Source organism: Lutjanus erythropterus, chromosome 7 (assembly GCF_056507025.1).
Source record: "Lutjanus erythropterus isolate fLutEry1 chromosome 7, fLutEry1.hap2, whole genome shotgun sequence".
In the NCBI taxonomy this organism is placed as follows: Eukaryota; Metazoa; Chordata; class Actinopteri; order Lutjaniformes; family Lutjanidae; genus Lutjanus; species Lutjanus erythropterus.
In genome coordinates, this window is record NC_139323.1 from 14,740,711 (window position 1) to 14,761,880 (window position 21,170).

Genomic DNA, 21,170 nt, shown 5'->3' on the forward strand with positions numbered 1-21,170 from the left:
TAAGAAATCATGCAAATACTTGGAAAATGTTCCAATCAGTTCTGTTTTCAACACTAAATTATTCAGCAATTCAGAAACAACTATTTGAGGCCAGATAAACAAAATCAGTCCTGGAATTCAACAATGAAAGCCTTATTTTTCCCAAAGCTGTCCTCTCAGGCAACGCTCTTAATAACTTCCAAAAAAAACAAAAAAACACCTTCACTTAATTTTTCTCAAGTTTTTGCTATCAGTCAATAAATAACAGAAACTGTATTATTACATGCAGAGTGTTGAGTCCAATGAGTGTGATCATATGTTCATTATCTCTGTTAGGTGTAAAGCAGGAGGGAAACATGCAATCGCTTTTGTGTGTCTGTGCATGTGTGACCAATGGATCTACAGCTTGTCCGCAGCTAATCTCAAAACACTTTTGATGTGCACATTCAGAACTGTATGCTGAACGAACTCTGTGGCCAGAGGCATTTCGGGTCATCCCCTTCTTGTGAACACGATATCTCGGAGATGGTTTGATGGAATTTCTTCAAACTTGTCATTATGAGCTCACACAACAAATTTTTGGTGACCAGTCAAGAATTATACACTAATTAGCCTTTCTCACACATGTCTCATAGGATATTAGCAGGGTTTGAGAGTAATTACTTGCATATAACTAGTTATACATAATTAAATTAAAAAATAAATGTAATTGCAATGTGTTACAGTTACTGAGAAAAAATATGCACTACAATTACAGTCAGTAATAATCAACGTTGGTAATTACAAAGGGGTTACCTCCCAATGTTCTTTTTGGTTGCCTGGCAGAGTCTTCTAGTTTTTAAATTGGACTTCTTCCATCATGACTTCTAATATGTTAATACATAAAATTGTATCTGGGAGTTTTTTTGTCTGTAGACAAAATGTACTTTTTGGTGAACTGGCAGTTAACAGCCGTTTACTGTGAGGTGGACGTTTTGGGCTTCTTTCCTCACCAGTGGAGCTGATCAGTGCAGCTGCTAAACTTTCTGGAGTTTATACACAAAGATGGGAGCCATCCCTGGTAGAAGCACACGCGCTCGCACATGCACACAGAAACACAAACACAGCAAAGGGTTGGAAGGGTGTATTCAAAGTAATTTCACACTTCTCTTCTCTGTCCCTGTCTTCTTATTCCCAGTGGATTCTTTTACCCCAAACAACCTCCTGCAGGGACACACTTGCCTGTGGTGTGAGAAGCCATGTGGAAAAACGCAGGAGCACTTGCAAAACGATAAGCAAATGACTTGCTCCACAGTAAGCTCCATCTAGACCTGTTTATTTAGATGAAGTGGTCCACTGTACCTTATCAGCTTACGGCTTTAAACCAGACAGCCTACACCATCAATAATTCATTCTGTCTGCATGTATGACTCACGGCTGGTGTTATATTTTTTTTTAGGGCAGCGGTGCAGTCTTGTTACTGAGAGGTCCGGCTAGTGTTGCTACCATCATCATCGCTCAGCTCGGCTTGGCTCTCCGCACTTCAGTTAACATGTCTAAAAAGTACAGCAATACAGCAGGGGGTGTGCAACACAACCCCAGCACAACAAATTACCATGAGAGGGAGAACATACACAAATATGTCCATGCATAAAATATTAAAATGTTTGTAAATTATTCAGGAGGTCCGCTGCTGCCTTATGCCCAAGCAAGGTTTATGAGCCTGAGGTTCATTTCCATAAGAGCCATGTAGACTGGTGTAATTGTCCTATTAATAATCCAAATAGCTAATTACATACTTTTACTACACACACTGATGAAAGTGAGAATAATTAAATGCATTAATCTGGTTTGATCATCTATGTAATGAGCCATGTAATAAATAAAATTAGACAATTAGACATAGGTTTGGGTGATTTTATTGTTTAGAGCACACTTCTTAAAGTGCAGCTCTGACACTGTAAATCTGTTGGTGGAGAAGCCACAACTCAACGCTGAAAGGCTGCAAAACACACTTATAATAAACCCCCGTTCAGACGGTAATTGTGTGCTTCCACTGTGAGTGGTTCTGCTGTGTTGACTCCACTTTACTGGAGTAAACGGGCTGAGAGAATCCCTCGGGTCAGGCAGACATGATATTAAATTGTGAGAGTGGAGGCTGACAATGAGAGAAACACAGAGAGGAAGAGCTGGTGCCAATGCCACCTCAGCCCATCTGCAGATATGGCATCTAATAATAGAGACTGAGGAGAAGTTATTGCATGGCCGTGTGAATCATGTCAGGAGCATCTACACTGAGTGTCACCGCACAGACCTCATTGTCTTCTATCACATAAATTTAGTCTGTGGACTTGACAAGACCGCCGTGAAGCAGACATGCATTTCCTTGACAGACAGTCAGTTAGGGCTAGCATGTAGAGCTCATTCAAATTCTACATGCTTTTACTGCAGGCGAATCGCCCCACTACACAGAAATAAAGGGTGCTCACTAGATCCGTAAGAGCTTCTCCCTTTTTTGGTTTCTGGTAGAACGTTTCCTAAAGGTTCCACTTGGAGTTCTCCCTGGATTCCAACATAAAGGGTTATGCTTGAACCATCTGTGTGGGTTATTTAGGGTGCTAACAAGAACCCACTCAAGGACTGCTACCAAGAACCTTTTTATAGTCCAAGGGTTTTATCAAGAATCCCACTGGGTTCTGCCTGGAACCCATTAATATTTCAGGGGTTCTATCTAAAACCCATCCGAGGGGCTTTTACAAAAATCTTTTGATATCCCCAGGGTTTCAACTAGAACCTACCCAGGGGTTTCTAGTGAGATCATTTATATATTCCAAGGATTTTATCTAGAATTCATCCAGGGGGTTCAACCAAGAACCCTTTTATATTCCAAGGGTTTAAGATAGAACCCCACCAGAGGGTTCTACCGAGAACCATTTTTAAATTATGGTACAAAGAACCCTTGACAAACCCTTGGCAAAAGAGGTCATCATGGACTTTAATGATCCTTGAAGGACTCCTTCTTTCACAAAGTGTTCTTTGGATGAAACAGGTTCTTAATGGAAAACCCTTGGTTTTTACAAAGATCCCTTGAAGAACTCTTTCTTCAAAAAAGGCAAAACAGCAGCATGGTTCTGGATAAAGCCTCAGCTCTTCTGGAACCCTTACTTTTAAGAGTGTAGAGCTTAAAAATTATACTTAATTCAATAAAATGTTTTGATTTGCAGGGGAAATGATTGAAGTTTTTGCTCTACATGTGGAGACCTTTTTCAAACGTTACTAGTAATGTTACTAATAATTTGTTTCAATACTTGAATCTTGCGGACGGCTGCAGTGCAAAGCTTTGCATCCCCGTCAATCAAAGAGGGAACATGACACCATCAGTTACTAAGAAGCGTTGAGATCCAAAGGATAGCCTGCGGTGCGCAATAAGACACGGCAGGAGTTAATTCAGCTCACTGATGGTAGTTTAAGATGAGACATCAGTTGGGCAGCTTTCCATCACGGCAACATTAAAGAAAGAAACAACTATTCCTCATCCCTCTTTCTCCATCTTCCCCTTTCTTCCCCTTTTTCTCACTCTACTCATCCCCACCTCTTGTGTTGCTCATCCTCGCTGTAGTGATCATTACCGCCTACCTTCAGAGAGCCAGGGTCTAATTGGCAGAGACATAGATGGAGGTGAGAGCAAACGGCGGTGCAGCCCAACCTCCACGTTAATTGGATACGGCTGTGAATAATGCATGCCGACTAAAGCTTGGATTTTCATTAATACCTTGGGGGTTGGCATCGGATTTCAGGTAGCACAGCGGTGAGTATTTATATTAATAAAGCCGGCAATTGCTAGGTGAGAAAAGCCTATCACCTTTATTGAATCATTCTTCTGGCTGTCTGTGGGAGAGTCTTAAGTCTTTCTTTGTATCCTCCCCTTTAACTGACGCCAAAGATGTGTTATTTGTGGTGGCCATTAAAAAAGAAGCTGCCTTCTCCCACCCAGTGCTGGGGTACACTTTCTTTTCAGCTTCTGTCCAATACATTTCTCTACTAGTTTTGGCTGACGATCAGTTTCTGAGCTGAATTTAGACTCTACTGTAGCTGCTTTGCTTGGGTAGTTATTGATCCAGCAATCTTCCAGTCATGAGCTGCTCCTCTAATCTTTAGTCTATCTTCACCCCTGCAGTTATAAACTACAGGAAATGATTTTGGGTTTGGTGCCAGGATGCTTTCAAGAAGACATGAGGTGAATATGATGACCTGGTGACCTTTTCTATCCGTAGCTGTGTTGTACTGCTGCATTCCTGAGAGTAACTCACTCCACTGTAGAGATGGTACCTGTCTGGCAGGGCCTCAGGGTTCTTTAGCTTGCACACAGGCAGCAAACACACACACACACACACACACACACACACACACACACACACACACACACACACACACACACACACAAACACAAACACAAACACACACACACACACAAACTTATATATACACACATACACATGCACATTCTTGTACTTCTATCCTTGTGAGGACTAGGATCAGGTATCAATTTTGGTTCTTAATGAGTCTCAATTTGTTTGTTTTTTTTAGTGTTTCCTGCATGTCATGGTTTTGGGTTTCAGTCTACAGTACTTGTGCCCCGTTTTATTTTGAAGTTTAGTCTATCCACTTGTTTCTGCTGTTTTCGCTCCTTTATTGATTACAGATAGTTTTCACCTGCCCCTGATTAGCTTCCATGTGTACTGAGTCTTGTGTCTTTCCCTCCTTAGTTGTCGGCTCATCCTCATCTTCTATGTTGAGTGTATTTGTGTTTTGTTAAGAACTTTTTGGATTTTTGGACTCTGTTTGGTTTATTTGGATCAGTTTGACTGTGGACTTTTTATACATGTTCCAGCCTGAATTATGCATAAGCCTGTTGTTTATTAAGTCTTTAGTTATCAAATCACATTGAAAAGGACCAGTTTGTTTTCTCTCTGCATTTTGGGTGCATTCATTTGTTTTCCTCGCTTGACTACTGTGACACCTCACAGCAGAGTTGTGTGAAGCTCTAATTACCAAGGATAGATATTACCTGTTACTCAACATTATCTAGATAACCACAACAAAGGTTGTCTCACTTCTCACTTTGTCCTTGGGGGTCCCAACCCCCAGGTTGAGAACCACTGACTTAGGCTACTTTACTGTAACGATAGAGGAGTATATGTCCTTGTAAAGCATTTTGAAGCATAGCATTTCCTAGATTGACATGATTGTTACAAGACTCATTATTTAGTAAGACAAATGCATTGGAAGACACGTATGCATTCAAGTCATGTCTTCAGGTGCAAACAGATAACCAGGTCATTTGGAATCGATTCTCAATGCTCAACTATAGTGAGGACACTCAGTGACGTAACTGGCATTCCCCAGCCCCTTAGCCTTACCCACATGTTACAACTAATGCCTAATGTTAACCCTTACCCTACCACTAACCCAAACCTAATTCTAACAAATTAATTTAACTTTGCACCTTCAAACAGCCCTTTGAAGGTCTGTCTGAAAGTGAGGACTGACTGAAATATCCAAAAATGTCCTCATTCCAAAGTTCTAAAACTTATATTGGTTCTCACAGATAGCACAAGTGTGTGTGTGTGTGTGTGTGTGTGTGTGTGTGTGTGTGTGTGTGTGTGTGTGTGTGTGTGTGTGTGTGCGTGTGTGTGTGTGTGCGTGTGTGTGTGAGACACACTGGACCCTTGCATTTGCCAGATTTTTCTCATCTGTTTAATTTATTCTCCACAGCTAATGCTAGTCAATTTTTCAGTCTAATACCTCTTTGACTCCTAAAAATAAGCTGTAATTTGTGATGCAGGTCGTCTTTCTTCTAAACAAACAGTACATATGCGTGCAAACCTTTTATGGCATCAAAGAAGATTAAAATTCAAGCTTAGCTTGTACTCTTTCTGACAGCCTGTACTGTAAACACAGCATAGCCAATAAATATGGGAATAAAGGCAGAACACACTCCACTCCAACATTTTGTATTACTGTATGTGGTATGCCCCTTTTGTTTGTTTGCAATTACTGTTTAATTAAATCTACAGCAATACTTCAAATTGCCCTGCGGAGGAATATATTATAGCAAGCTCGAGGGAAAACAAGATAGAGCGGCATAAAGAGTCAGAGACTGTTTAAAAAGCATGACATAAACAGATCCTATATTTACCAGCGACATTTAAATGCACCACGCCTCTATTTGAAATCAAACAGTTTCAGTTCACCCTCATTTCTATTTCAATTTCACACTCAGTTAGCAGCTTTAAAGGTTAAAGGTGAAGCTCATACCGTTAGCAGTGGATGGTGGGCTGGAGGCTTGTTCGCCTGACTGCGTCATGGCGTCACTTTGCCCTGTGCTTTTGACTGCAGGCACTAATCGAATCAGTGGCATCACTTCTTTCTCCTGCTCAGACAGACCCTCCTCTGGACTCTGTAGTCCACTGGAAGGAGCCCTGAAGGAAAAACCAGCACTCCTGTGCTCCGTGATGGCATTGTCCATGCTGCCCTTGTTTCCACCAAGTTTTGGTATACTCAGGTTTCTGCTGGATGCTTCTCCCTGCGTCTGGTTCTCTGGTTCCTTTTCTGTCCCCTCCACTGCCTCCTTTCCAGTCCAGTACCTAAAGGGCCTCATGAGTGTGTTAACAAACTCAGCCAACACACCATTTCTAGTCTGAGGGTGAGAAGTAGAAGAAGCTATGGGGGGTAACATTTCAGTATCAACATCTTCTTCTTCATGAGCAGAGCCTCCGTGAATCTCCAGGCTTCTGAGGTCAGAATGTCCCAAGGTTTTGCTGCTCTTTGGACCATCAGACTCCTCCTCCCGGCTGGGTTGGCTGGTTCTGGCTCCATCCTGGTTTTCATCCCAGCCCTCCTGTGGCCTTAAGTGAATGACCACGTGCTCTTCAGAGATCTCGGAGGAGTTGTTGATTCCAGCAATGGAGTGGACTCCTGCATTGTCCAAGTCAACCAGACCGGTCCAGGTGGACGTTTTGGAAAAAGGAGCACCATGCTGGGCTTCAGTAGGTGAGGAGATGGCCTCTGTTGCTGGGTTGGCGGTCTGATATAAAGCCTGCGCTTCTGCAGCCTGGACCCCCGCTGGCTGGTGGGCTGCAATGCACAAAAGCCACATTTTACCAGAAGCAACAGCACTGTTTTTTTTCACTTGACAGGCTTTATTTCTATCCTCCTATTGCAGTAAACCAGCTATTGCTCCTCTAACAAGATTAAATTCAGAGCACGCTGCATGCCGTTGGATTATGAAAGCCCATTGCCACCATATCCCAATGGTAGGTCATAATTATGAACTAAAAGTTGAAATTATGACATAGAAAGTCATGATTATAAGATAAAAACTTGTAAATATGAGATATAAAGCAATTTTTTATTTAATTATCAGGATTTTTATCTAATAATTTATACAAAAGTCACCACTATGAGATGAAAAGTCTAAATTCCGATATCGATACCATGGGGATAGTTCTTTCTTTTACTAGTGGAAATGGGCCTCTATATTGGATCGACAAACACTTGGCTCTTATTTGTCTACTACAGAATCTCTTTATTGCAAACATGCATATATTATGTTCAGGCCAATTTATTAAGATTATATCAACAATATTATTTACATGAACAACATATTACCATTTTTATCTAATTCTAGGCACTGGAAAGACATCATTTGTTTTAAACATTCATGTAAATGTGCACACAAGTGTTGGTGCAATCTATCAGATGTTTGTTTTGACAAATGCACTGCAGCTCTGCTCTCATGCTGTTCTTGTTTACTTAAAATGATTGGGTTATGCAGATGTTTCACTTCAATGAAAATTTCATAAGCTGACACTGTAAAAGATGAAAATGTCATTCTTTTTTTTTCATATCTGTGGAAAAATAATCACCATACATCAGTATGTAGCGTGCTCTGATCGATGGAAGACCGAAAAATAAAAATAAGCTCCAGATGCAAAATTGTAGGTTTGATAAATTGTGAAATATCAGTGAGCAGAACGTGGAGTAAAGTCAATCCAAAGTGACGATGAAACTAACTTATTCCGCTCTCAGTTGGCACATGATGAAAGGCAAGGTCAGGCACAGAGTCACTGCAAACCCCAGTCGGTCTCATCCAAGCTCTCGCTCTTTCTCTCTCCCTTTCTACCTCACTTTTCCCTCTCTCTGTCTCCCTTTGTCTCCGTCTCTCTCTCTGTCTCTCTCTGTCTATCTCAGGCTTCACTGCACACAACATACAAGCCCTCAAACCCACTAGGGGGGACACAAATGTCACACAATCTCTTCGCAACTACTTCATGTGTGACACAAACATCTCGCGCTAATTAATAACCAGAATGGAAAGCAAGTCCCCAGACCCCCCTCTCGTTGCCATGGCAATTACCACTATGATGGCGCAGCGAGTTAATTAGTACCTCCATAGCAGTAGGCATCGAACAGGGCTGTGGTGTCGGGGAAGCCAGTGCGGTTAGGGTTGTTGTAGACAGTCCGCACCCCGGGCTCGTCTCCACCGCAGTTCTTCCGCGGGACGTTGATAGGGTAACGGACGCTGCCGTCGGCCAGCCAGCCGGGGTCGCACTGGTCGAGGCCAGCCTGCCAGGCAAGGAAAAGCTGCCCTACGGTGGCCAGCTGGGCTCCCAGGGAGTGACAGTGGGTGGAGGCGGTGGCTAGACTCAGCTTCTCTGGCACTGCAGTGTGAAAAACTTCACCTGGAAAGAAAAGACAGTTCAGTTTAGTGTGTTACTGGTCATGAAACAATCTCAGTTTAAGGCTGATCCCTCTATATGACCTACATAAGCAAATGAGCCCATCCACAAGAAGATTGTCTATTTCTATATAGATATATAAGAGCCTGTGTTTACATTTTTCCAGGCAAAATTAGGGTGAGTAGTATGTTGTATGTATGTATGTATCAGCTTAAAGGAAGCAGGAGGGTATTTTTATTTAGATCATTTTATTTTGGACGTTATATTTTGTGGTTATTACACTGGAAACAATACCACTTTTGTCCACATTGGCCTCCAAAACCCTCCACATTATGAAAGTTCCCTGTGGTAGCTTATAAATGATATGATAAATTATGATCAAATGTTCAACAAATCAGGTCTGAGCAGAGCACAGCTGTCAATCATGACACGAACCCCCCTTTTTGTGTCATCAAATAATCAATTAAGACCAAACTTATCAGAACAATGAACACTTGAACAAACACCAGTGTAATAAGTATTACCTAAAATGACACAAACCATCTTTGGGAAAAATTTACTTTGACGTGTACTTTGATGTTTTAGTTTGGCCCACATCCTATCTATTAACATTGGGTGGGCAGAATTTATGACCTGTGCTGCAGCCAGCCACCAGGGGGCAATCAAGATACTCTGGCTTCACTTTCGGGGGGCTCTCATGTTGTGCATTTCTGATATATGTAAATGGCTCTGATGGGCAAAGAAATGTCATTGCCAGTGTTAACTGAGCTGTCCATGTTGCTAGTAGCTGCCTTAGCAGAGCAGTACTTAACAGACAATGACGAATTATCTATTCTCAGTATATATTCTAAATTTTCCACATTTCTGATATACTTTTTCTTTTTTAATTTTCATTTAGTGCTCCCATTTAGTTAGGTCTTTGTGTTGTTTGTGTCAACTTGACGTTGGTGTCACCTTTGACCTTTTAAAGCTGTAGCATCAATATCTAATGACGCAGGCTGACCAAGAGGGAAGAGTCCCACTGTTGTCACACTGTGTGAGTACGCTACAACAAGTGGCACCAGACAGACAGTTTAACAAAAAAAATAAATCTAACCAGATATTTCACTTGTGACCTGGGCCCTTTTGAGGTCCTGGGCCCCTGGGCAACTGTTCCATTGCCCTTGTGGTTAATCCAGCCCATTAGTCTGAAGGCGTTTTTAGGCCTTGTTAGATCGCCTTTCTTCAGCTGGCTTCTGATTGTTGGTTTTTGAGAGATTTGTTTTTTTTTCTTTTTGAGGGGTTGTACAAGGCAATAAGGTCTAATGCTATTTCCTTCCTCCTTTGTCAACTTTGTCAGAGCAGTAAAAGGTGGATACTTGAAGTAATGTGATAAAAGAAAAGTTTCACTAGCTATGCATATGAATGCATTATATTTTTTGCAAAAAAAAATCAGAAACATCAGTGACTCAAAGAGCCGACTATATAAAGATGATTCTTTGAATTCAAAGCAATTGGAAAGAGGCATCTACAAGAAAGACGAGCGCACAGACTGCGACTGAAGGAGAAGAAGAAAGGAGAAGCTGGAGAGAGGTGGGGCTGGACTGGATGAAATACAGCAGTGATGCAAAAATAGGGCTTTAGAAAGCAAGACAGAGTGGGACAGCTCAAGAGGACCACTGTGTCTGCACAACAAATAAAATTATATGATCAGAAAATCCACCAGCAGTTCAGTGAGTGATGAAAAAAATATGAGGTGGAGGAGTGGACAGTGAGAATGAGGAGCGGAGAACAAGTTCAATATGAGGATCTTGGAGATTTATGCCAAGAGTAAAGAATGGTGTTGCTGATTTATTGAAGTGAGATGAGTACAGTAGGTGAAGGGTGAAGACGCAAACAAAATGAAAAGAGAAAGAGGCAGAATGAGATTATGTGAGGATTGGGGTGAGAGAAGAATTGCTAGAAGATGACTGAAATATTTATTGGAAGTCAGGTGAAAAGTTGCAAAAATACATGTGGTGAAAGAAATTTAAATGTAATCAAGGTCTGTTACAGTACATGGTTGTGTATGGAACAACAGAGCTTCTAGGTGTTTTATTTTTTTTACAAAATTAGAGAAAAATCAGAAGCTACTGCATGTATATTTTGGTAATTTCAATCTGATTGAAGATAATTGTTTGCTGATTGTTTCAATTAAGTTAATTTCACTGAATTATACTGTAAACTCACAAATAAATACAAAGTCTACAGGTGGTCATGTATAATTCTCTGCTCAAGATGTCTGTCATAAATAGGGTGCTCATATAGTCTATTAACAGCTCTGGTAATTCCCACTACTATTAATGCTTAATAACAGTTGTGGTCGTACCACGTCATAACAAATGACCCACTTACACTAGTACTGATTTTGATTGCAGTATTAAAAACTTGCTGTGTTTATGTGTTTGTTGGAATATGCAAACATAATGAACACATATTAATATTTCAGTTATATTAGTATTTAAGTTTAATTTTTCTCCTGTGTTGCTGTTTGTACTTTCAGGTGTCTACTTTATTTTGCTGTTTCAGGTTCACTTTCAGCTGGATTGGAGTCAAGTTAATGTCGATGAAAATCCAGCATTTCCTGATTTTTCTACCATTTGCAGTGAAAAAGCTCAGATACGCCACCCTTTATATACAGATGATTGCTCATAATATGGCCCCACGCTTCAGCATGTGGAAAAAAATTCAAAGCTTGATGGGCGTGCCATGCCTGATTACAGTTGCTAATCTTATGATTGGATATTTGCTGTTAAGGGGAGGGGAGCCAGATATGAGTAAATCAAAGTCAAAGACATTTTGTCCACCTGTTGTGGGTCTTTGCCACCTTGCCTGTGGCACTACAAATGGAAAACTAAAGTTTTTGGATAACACTACTGACCCACTTATTCTCTGCCTGCAGGAGGTATTGTCTCTCCTTCTCCCTCTCAGGAGCTCCCCTCCCCTCCTCCTGCCCTCCTCCTTTCTGTGCTAACAGAGTATTAAGACCTGGTCACAGCGTTCCTGCGCTGCACACCCACAGCTTAGTGGATCCATGCATGACTAAACCCAAATTTACGGTCGAAGCTCCCGACTCCTACCTTGGAGCTGCTTAGCAAAGCAGTAGACATCAAACAGCTCATCGGGGGACCTATTGCCGTAGTTACGGACTCCAGGTGAGTCTTCGCGATCGCCATAGCAACCGGGACGAGGCGACTGGATGGGATACCTGCAAAGAAAACCAAGAGACAGAGGGAGTGAGAGAGGGAAGATTAATACAGCGTGCGCATGAAAAAGGCAGCCACAGACAAACTGGGCTCCCTGGGGATGAGTCTGTGTTCATACTCATACAAAATAAGATGAAAACTGAACTACACTTTTATCATCTCCTGCCCTGACTACAAAGAGTTTAAGTATATCCTCCATCCAGAGATTACACAAATATATTACCCAAAGAATAACGAAAAATAAACACATAAATATCCTCCCTGAAAGTGGCTGCAACGCCAACGCAAGGTACACAGAAACATTCATTACATGTCAAAACAACCTCAGGACAACAATTGCAAAGCAATTCAACAGATATAATATCTTTCTTCTTTTAATTATTCTGCCCTCAGTGTGATTTTCGCAGAATAATTACCGAACCATTTTACTTAAAATCATTTCGAAATGTGTTTAATGCTCTGGCAGTACAAGAATTCTAGTAACGTTACACCGTTAGCGAGAGAGAAGGAGAAAGGGGGAGGGAGGTGGAGGTAGGAAGTCAAGGAGAGGTTAAAAGAATCAGGAATTCCTTCAGTGGCTTGGCATGCCTGTGGGGCTGAGAAAACAGCGATCTATATTCAGGCTCCAACTGAGCAATTATTCCACAAGAACATTGATTCCAGCAGCACCAGGGCACAGGCAAAGAGGCTGATTAAAAGATTACGCTGGGCATACAGGGACTTATGAAGTGCTTGGAAAAGACACACACACACACATGCAAAAGACACACATGCCTGCGCGTAACTATAAACCCCAAGACCATTTTTCCTAAACAGCAACCTGTTTTCATCAGAGTATAACAAGAGAACTCAGTCTTGTAGTGTCTCTGGCCTCAGCCTCTTTATTTCTGCTTGGTGGCTGATGAAGCGACGGCTGATGTCTGTATTTTTTCTGCTGTATTAATTGGACACTTTCCTCCTGGCTGATGTGCAGTTGGAGCCTACTGGATCTGGACCAATTAGATAGCTCCCGAGTGAAAACAACAGGAACGCAGGATGGAAGGAGAGAAAGAAATAGGGAAGGAAGGCACACCGCAGGAAGGTTGTGAAAAAACTGTGAGGAAGACAACAGTCAATCTGCTCGGCTACCGGAGCAACAACGATTTGAAATTAAAATGGAGATATGGAGAATGCTGTTGAGAGACGAGCTCTGACTGGCAAAATGTTACCGGAGACTTTATGGAAGGTGGCAAGCTGAAGCACATGCAGCAGCCTGACAGACAGCTCAGAGGGCGCTGATGTAGTTAACTGCCTTTCCAGTGTGCAAACAAGCAATTAGGTCCAATTATGTTGCACCGTTTTTGTGTTTATAAAAACAGCAAAAAGATCAGTGCTTCATGAAGTACTTCATACTTTTACATGGTTCATCAAGTTTTCTGTTTTTAGACGTATTTTTAGTAACAGAGTGCATTTATTTTTGCTCCGTTTCATCATGTGGCAAATTATCAAAAATGTGAAGCTGACACAACTGTCTGATAGAAATTTTAAAATAGCGCTCTGGTTCGACAAACAAGAGCTGTCAGCAAACCTTGCTACTTTAAGCTCAAGAATGCTAATTACTGTCTGGCCCAGGGTTTTCAGATGCAGCTGCAATGTATGTAACAATCAGGGGCTGTAGAGGAAGTAATCTCACAGCATTATTAAATGAACAAACATAAATTACGGCTCAAATGCCGGAGGATGGATGCAGGATAGACTCATGACTGGGGTGGGAATCTCTTTACACTTCACAATACTATTTGATTCTGATTCACAGAGCTACAATCAAAGTTTTTCATTTTAACATGATGTGTTTTTTTCTCACTGTGTGACACTTTGCTACCTTTAAAGCATAGTGCATTTGTAATGATACATAATGAGTTTAATCAGGGATCTGCAACCTGTGGCGCCGGAGTCACATGTGGCTCTTTCGCCCGTGGCTCCCTGTAGCTTTGACAAAAAATAATATGGAAATGAATAATGGTTCTTTTTTAACATTTTAATTTACATTTATGGCTGTGGTAGTCTTCAAGTGATTTTTTCAGTTCAGTTCTTTTCATTTTAGTTCTAATTTCATCAACTAAAATGTGTGTCTTAGCCAAATTTCTCAATGTTCTTTGTAATTTGTATTATTCTTGAGCCTCCTTACGCCAGCTATGGATGCCAAATCCAAAAAAGTCTCTGAGGAAAATATAGAATTTAATAGTTACAGCTCTAGACAGATTTCTTTCTTTTCTTTTCTTTTTTTTTTCTTTTTTTTTTTTTTTTTTTTTACTTTTTTGGCTAGAAATGGCTTTGAAGGTGGCTGACTCCTGATTTTGTTACACTAAGGGCCTCCAACTCAAATTTGCTTTGGGCCACTGCTGGTATTGTCCTTGTAGGGAACGTTCAAGTACTAGACTTGACTTATTAACATATTTTTGTCAAATTTAAAAAAAGAAAAATACATGTTCTCTACATTTTTTAGCCATGCATTACATAAGAACTCAGATCCTCTTCAACTCGCTCCAAATTGGTCTTTGATACACCTGATGAAAATGCTTACTGATGTCATTGACGATTTTGCCTTTGCTTTCATCAAATGCCAAATTGTGTGTTACCTCATTTGTACATGACGTGGTAATTTAAAGGTAAGAAGCAACTAGAAAAAATACTATTACTATACTATAAATAATACTATTATATTATATTTCTTGACATCATGGGTCAGAGGGAGGGAGAGTGGGACTGGAAATAGCCCTCAGGCTTGCTGTTTGTCACCCCTGAGTTAGACACAAGTTGCATACAGCGGGACTTTTATCCTTTTATCCTTTATGATACATTTCATCATATAACTGGTTCAGCTGTAAGGAACATACAGCCTGGTCCTACTAAATTATTACAAATGACCAAAATGTCAAGAATTGGGTTTTAAATTTACAATTACTGACTTTTCTGCATCAATTCATAATCTTTCAGGAGAAAATCATGGTGCATCTAAGAATTGATTTTTCCCCCCCGACCCGTACTCATGACTGAGGCTGTCCAATTGTCCACTGGCTGCTGCTGCATATAATTTATTACAGAAAGTGCTTTCACCATTCAAAGAGGAGCTTATAATTGTGTTCATAACTCCTACGCATGGGTAGCTGTGTTTTATTTGTTGACATGCCAACTCTAACCAGAGGGCTAATTAGTCTTTTTCTTCACTGTTTCTTTTCCTCTGTATATACAGTGCTACTGTGGTGAAATCTCACCCTTGAAGGTGCACTTTACTATGAACATACACACAGTAGAAATGCTGCCAGTATCAAAGACACTGTCTTGTATTATAGTGGTAACCAAAGTGACAGTACAGTACAGTTCACCAGTACAGAATTATTCAAATTACTATACTATAGCATTAGAACCTGTACTGTAAGCATCTACTAAAGACCAACTAATCTATTGGTCAGCTGATATTGGCCTTTAATAGTTTTATCAGCCTATATATTGTCCAATATGTCCTATATGAAAACTTTCTTTTTTTTAACATGGAGCTGATTGCTTTTATTTGTTAGCTTTATGGGCAGCATTTTATGTATATTTGATCCTTAATTCAATTATATAATATACATATATTTTTCACTATTTGTGTTGTGTTGTGTTATTATTAAAGGAGGAATAAGTAAGACCCTAGTGTTCAGAAATGAGTACTGCAGTCTAAATAACAAGCTGGAGACACAAACAGTACATTAAGGTTGAAGCGAACATATTAAATAGGTTGGAGTTTGAGTTCATGTTTCCGTAATCTCATTTTATGATTTAGTACAGAAAATAAATTACAAATTTCAAAATACCAGCGAAAATATTGTTTTTCAAAATCATTTTGGACAATAAAGTTTATTGTGTTATCCACTTTTAAGGGATCATTGCAAAAAATGTATCTGGCCTTAGTTACACAGTTGAGAACCTCACCGTACAGTCTGGTCAGACAGCCAGCCGGCATCACAGTTGTCATATCCATCGGCGAAGGTGGCCTGTAGCTGGCCTGGCGTTGCTATGACCGCTGAGTTCTCCGAACACACCCTCTTTGCGTCAGCGAAGGACAGTGCATAGCGGTCGTGGGGGGCCCGATAGTGAAATACCACACCTGGAGCAAAGAGATACAAACATGTGACTCCAGACTGATCACATGAATTTACGAAGTGCAACCTATAGGGTCACAGAAATATTTATGAACCGCAACCTTGAACCATTAAAGCACAAGCATGTACACGCTAACAGACACGTAAACACGAAGCCCTCTAGACATCCTCATCATGTAGTGACATTGTTCCATCTGTGCAGGAGGAAACAACAGCATTCAGGTTCAGCAACCTGGATACGTGAGTCTCATTTGCATCAGGCTTTCGGTCGGCTTATCATTAGAGAAAAGAGATGTTGCCCTTGGATACAGTGTATGACAAACAGTGGTGATGTTTATTTTACTGCTTTAACAGTACACACACAATGTCACCCCGCCGCACACTGCCTGCTGTCACGCTCATGACGGAAAGACAAAGAAGGCAGACAGAGAACCAGAGACATACGCAGCATTCAAGGAGATGCTTGCATTGAACCGCAGAGACAGAAAGAGATGGAGAGCGGTAGGCAGGAATACAAAAAATTCAGGTTATAACAATTGGAAGGAGCAAAAAATAAAAAAAATCAACAGGGAATAAAGTGAGACGCAATTCCCTAAGCTGTGAACAGAGCATATATTTCACTTAAATGGGAAAGAGATCGCTTCAGAAGTGTCCATCTAACGCTCCCCTCACCTCCCACCTCTGCCTGCCAGTCACACAGTGCTGCTCCCCCGAGGAGCATCCAGCGACATGAAAGCCAGTGGGCGTCTGGCTACTAACACAGCTCCTTTATCTTTGCCGGCTTTGTCTGGGAGAGTGACAGAGATTCCTGTGAGATGGAGGCCTGTGTAGCAATTTGAGCATTAGCACTCCAGGCTATGGGCGAGGAAAGCAAAGCAGGGCCATGTGTGTTTGTGTGTCTCACACACACACGCACACACAGTTCCCACAATCCCAGCAGTCCATCAAGCCATTCTGTCATATTGGTCTTATTCTCCTCTTCACAGTAATGTGGAGCAGAAATTCTCCCTTTTTTGCTCCATTTCTTTTCTCCTAATTTCTCAGTTTCCATCCGTTCTCCTTTGAGGCTGCGGGATCCTGTCCAAACAGAGATGCTAGCTCGCTGGCTAGTACACTAGAGAGACAAATGGGTTTCCTCTCAGTATGGGAAACCCAGTCCTTATTCCACATGAGGGCTGAATGCCCAATACCTCATGCCTCTATTTTTACCCCTTGCATCCCCACACATCCCAGCGGTCTCCGGGGAGAGGAGCAGGAAGGCACCGTCTGTGGGTAGGCCTTGTGCTTTATGACTGTATGATGCCCTCATTGTAGCACTGTTGAGCAATCGGTGTCCCTTGGCAGCACTGTTTAGAACAAGACACTGCATAACAACATGCACAGCACAGCATTTACTTTGTTTAAAGTCAAATTGAAATTTGAATTCACCTCATTTTTTTTGTTTACAGAACTGTACTATAGTTATTTTCCATCTGAAAGCCCCTCAAATAGCAGTAGCTTGTGGCTGAGGCTCCATACTTTATGTATGCTGTATCATACTTGGAAGTTTTACATGGCCAGGAGTTCTTTGCAGCTGAGCTTTTGTCAGCTTGGCTGTTGGTCAGCCTTTCAGGCGTTTGCCTTTTCAAAAACATGTCCAATTTTGTGAGTAAAGACTAGCTGACGAGCTAAATTTCAGGACCAGACATAGCCAGATCAGCAGCATGATGAGTGATGGGTTTTTCTTTTTGGGAGGGCGGGTGGCTTTTTAGCCTGAAAAGGCCACAGGCATGAATTGATCCCATGTCTGTTGCTGAGGATTAATAGCCTCTGCACATTTGCCACTTATTTTACCAACTGACCTACCAGGGCACCCAATGAATATTATTATTATTATAAATTATATTTTGCAAAAAAATCAATCCTAATTCTAACTGATTCTATTTAAACTTTTAACTTGGCATTCTGCCAAGGTCCCCCTGGTTCATGGGTCCACTTGTGTTGATGAAAAATGAGCAGATTATCAAAGTCAGCCATGATCCTGACACTCGTTACCCTGTGATTTTAAGGAGTAATGTTAGGAGTGTTGATATCCGAGATGGGGAACAGCAGTGGCCTCCAGGCTGATTAATGATGGAGTAAGACATTCTGAAGAAAGACAGCTGATTGCTGAGTCTCCTTTCCAGGTCATCAATACCTTCGGGTTGGTGGTTCAGATCAACCTGGGAACAAGGCTCACCAATCAACTATCTCTCTCTAGAACAGCTTATTTCACCTTTAACTACCAGTGTGTCCGCCAACATAGATATTTCATCAGTCAAATTGTCCTTGTCAGCATTATCAGTTGCATCCTAAGTCCCTTGGAGAACACTAGGGAGTGTTTTTACAATTATGAAGTACACAAGTCAAACAATCAATAAGTACAAATTGTTTTCTTAGCAAACTTTAATATAATTTTGGTTTAAAATGTGTAGACTCTTGTTTTCTTGTGCAAAAGTTGTGAAAACAACCTCAATAAGGTTTCCATCATGCCTCTTGCTGATAAACTATTGTCCTCACACCAGTTAAAGTTGGCAGCCATATCTCACCACAGACAATGGCTGACAAATACAATCAATGGTGCTGCGTTCTAATTGGTGAGACACAGCCAATTGACCAGTCGATATTCGCCAAGACAAAACAAAATGGAGACAAAACAAGGAGTGAGTAAGACAGGGGCAGCAGGGGAGAAATTAGGAAAGAGATGGCAAGAGACAAAGGACATCTCATCAGGGCTTAGGCACACACAATTGAGTCTACAAGAAGAGCCGTGTGGATTAATATGATATTGATATAGCTGAGCAGTATCAATACCTGCTAATTAATACGTTAAGCACTCAGTAGAATTAGTTTGAGGATGGCTGTGGTCTGCCATGTAGCGTGACTGCCAATTAAGACTAAGCCCTGGAGATGGCTATTCCTCGCCAGCTACGTAATTGGTTTCTCTCTGAAGGAGTGGTTTTCATAGCGTGTTAATCGATTGGCCAAGAGGGGGAGGACGCAGGGTCTCCCAAGCATTGTGACAGGGGTCTTGCTTACTAAATGTAAATTGCTTTTATGGAGAAAGATGAGGTGCTCCGCTCGCTTGAGGAAATTTCCTCGTTGAAATACTAATATTATAAAGACATAGTGGCCTGTAAGGACACACACACACACACACACACACACACACACACACACACACACACACACACACACACACACACACACACACACACACAAACATTTCCACACACGTATGCAGGCAGTGGAGTGGAGGCTATGTGTGTTACTCTCTGTGACAAACAATCTAGCCATTGTACACTGAAATAACAGAAATACAGGTGCTAAATAGAACCATATAGGGTTCTTCAGCTTGTTCCCATACCCTTTTAAGGTTCCTGGTAGATTATATAAAGGTTGCACTTGGAACTCTTTCAGAAAGTTCTACCTAGAACCCAGGAATCTGTGAAATATTTCCCCCAGAGCCCCCTATGAGAGGTTCTACAGAGAGCCCTTCTATACTGTAATGGTTCCACCCACCTGTCTGCAAGTTCTGTCTAGAACCTTTCCACCTTCTAACGCTGCTGACAAGAACCCACCCAGGGGGTTCTACAGAGAACCCTTAATTATTCCAAGGCTTTTATTTAGAACCCACTCAGGGGGATTGACAGAGAACCCTTTTATAAACACTTTTATATTTTTAAGAGTTTTATCTAGAACACACCCTGGGGGTTCAACCATGAACCTTTTAATATTCCAAGGGTCTTTTTAGAACATACACGGGGAGTTCTGCTGAGAACTCTCTCATATTACAACTCAAAGAAACCCTGACAAACTCTGGTGAAAGAGTTCTTCGAGGATTTCAACTATTCCTTAAGAACTTTTTCTTCCAAATAGGGTTCTCTGGATGAAAAGGGTTCTTACAAAGAACCCTTGGTAAACCCTTTCTTCAAAAAAGGTTCTTCAGAAGCAAGTAGTTCTGGGTAGAACTACAGCACAGGAATCCTTTTGGAACCCTTATTTGTAGAGTGTAGCGTGCTGTGTCTGGGTGAAAGAATAAGGCCACTGGGCTTTTAGAGCTGATGTTAGCAACAGTAGCATGGATTTGTGTCTAATGCATTCTGTGATTCCCTGTAGTCATTATGATAATAGGTTATTATTAAAAATAGTGAGTGACCTGGAAAGAATCTGATGGAAGCTCTGCAGCTAAAATACTCTGACACAGTAATTATGGTTCCACTACAGCGAGCTACCTCCAGGTAGTCTGGTAATTCTACAAATACGGATGTCCATACAGACGATGCAGTAAATACTTTAGTTAAGCCACTGAGAGCCATACAAAGCTCTCGGAGTAACATTATTTGACAATAGCGCACACTGCTGGGTTCCTACTGTCTTGGTTTCATTAGGCTTTCAGTGCATGAACAGCACCTGAGTGGCCCAGGTCAATGATGTTTAATGTGTTCTAGCTCCCTCACCTTTTTCCCATCATCTTACTTTCTACATGGACAGTAAACAACCCGGGGTGTAATGGCTGTATTAGCCTGACATGGAAAACAGGGTCATTATTATTCATAGTAGCAGAGCTTGAGAGCAACGGGGGAGCTGTACACAACCAAAGAGTGGAGTGGATATAATGTTTTGTGCAGGTGCAAACATGCATAGAATGACATAAACGGTGTTAATTACTTTGTACATCACCACTCATCAGTTGATGGTGATATTAAATTGGATACCGAATCACAGACATAATCATGTTTATGAGGGTGGCAGCTGATTTCTTGCTTGCTCGCTCTTTCTATCTCTGTTCCAATAATGCTTTAGTGGTGTGACTGTCCAATGTTAATTATTTCTGTATAACACATTACAAAACATAGATATCTGATTAAAACAAATCCCACTATGGACACCATCCTGCTAATTAATGACAGAAAGTAGATGAAACTTTCATTAATCCTCAGCTCCAGTGTTGAAGAGCTCCATTCACAGGCAGATAAAGTTTTTTTTGTGTAAACCTCTTGAATATTGCTACAATTTGTAGTTTGGATCAATATATTTTATTGATATATGGTAACTGGCCTTGGATGTGTTGGTTTATTTGCAAGCCACCCTTTCAGTAAAGT

At 41.1% G+C, this 21,170-nt stretch overlaps 1 protein-coding gene across 1 annotated transcript in view; it reads right to left on the reverse strand.

The window, feature by feature from the left end:
• ncanb (neurocan b) overlaps nt 1–21,170 on the reverse strand; it is a 172,925-nt gene that overhangs the window by 111,791 nt on the left and 39,964 nt on the right. Inside the window, exons 6-9 of the mRNA XM_084723209.1 lie at nt 15,878–16,052; nt 11,798–11,925; nt 8,409–8,702; nt 6,277–7,095 (exon numbers count right to left, since the gene is read on the reverse strand). Of these exons, the coding sequence (XP_084579335.1) occupies nt 6,277–7,095; nt 8,409–8,702; nt 11,798–11,925; nt 15,878–16,052 (1,416 nt within the window). The remainder of the gene's footprint in view (nt 1–6,276; nt 7,096–8,408; nt 8,703–11,797; nt 11,926–15,877; nt 16,053–21,170) is intronic.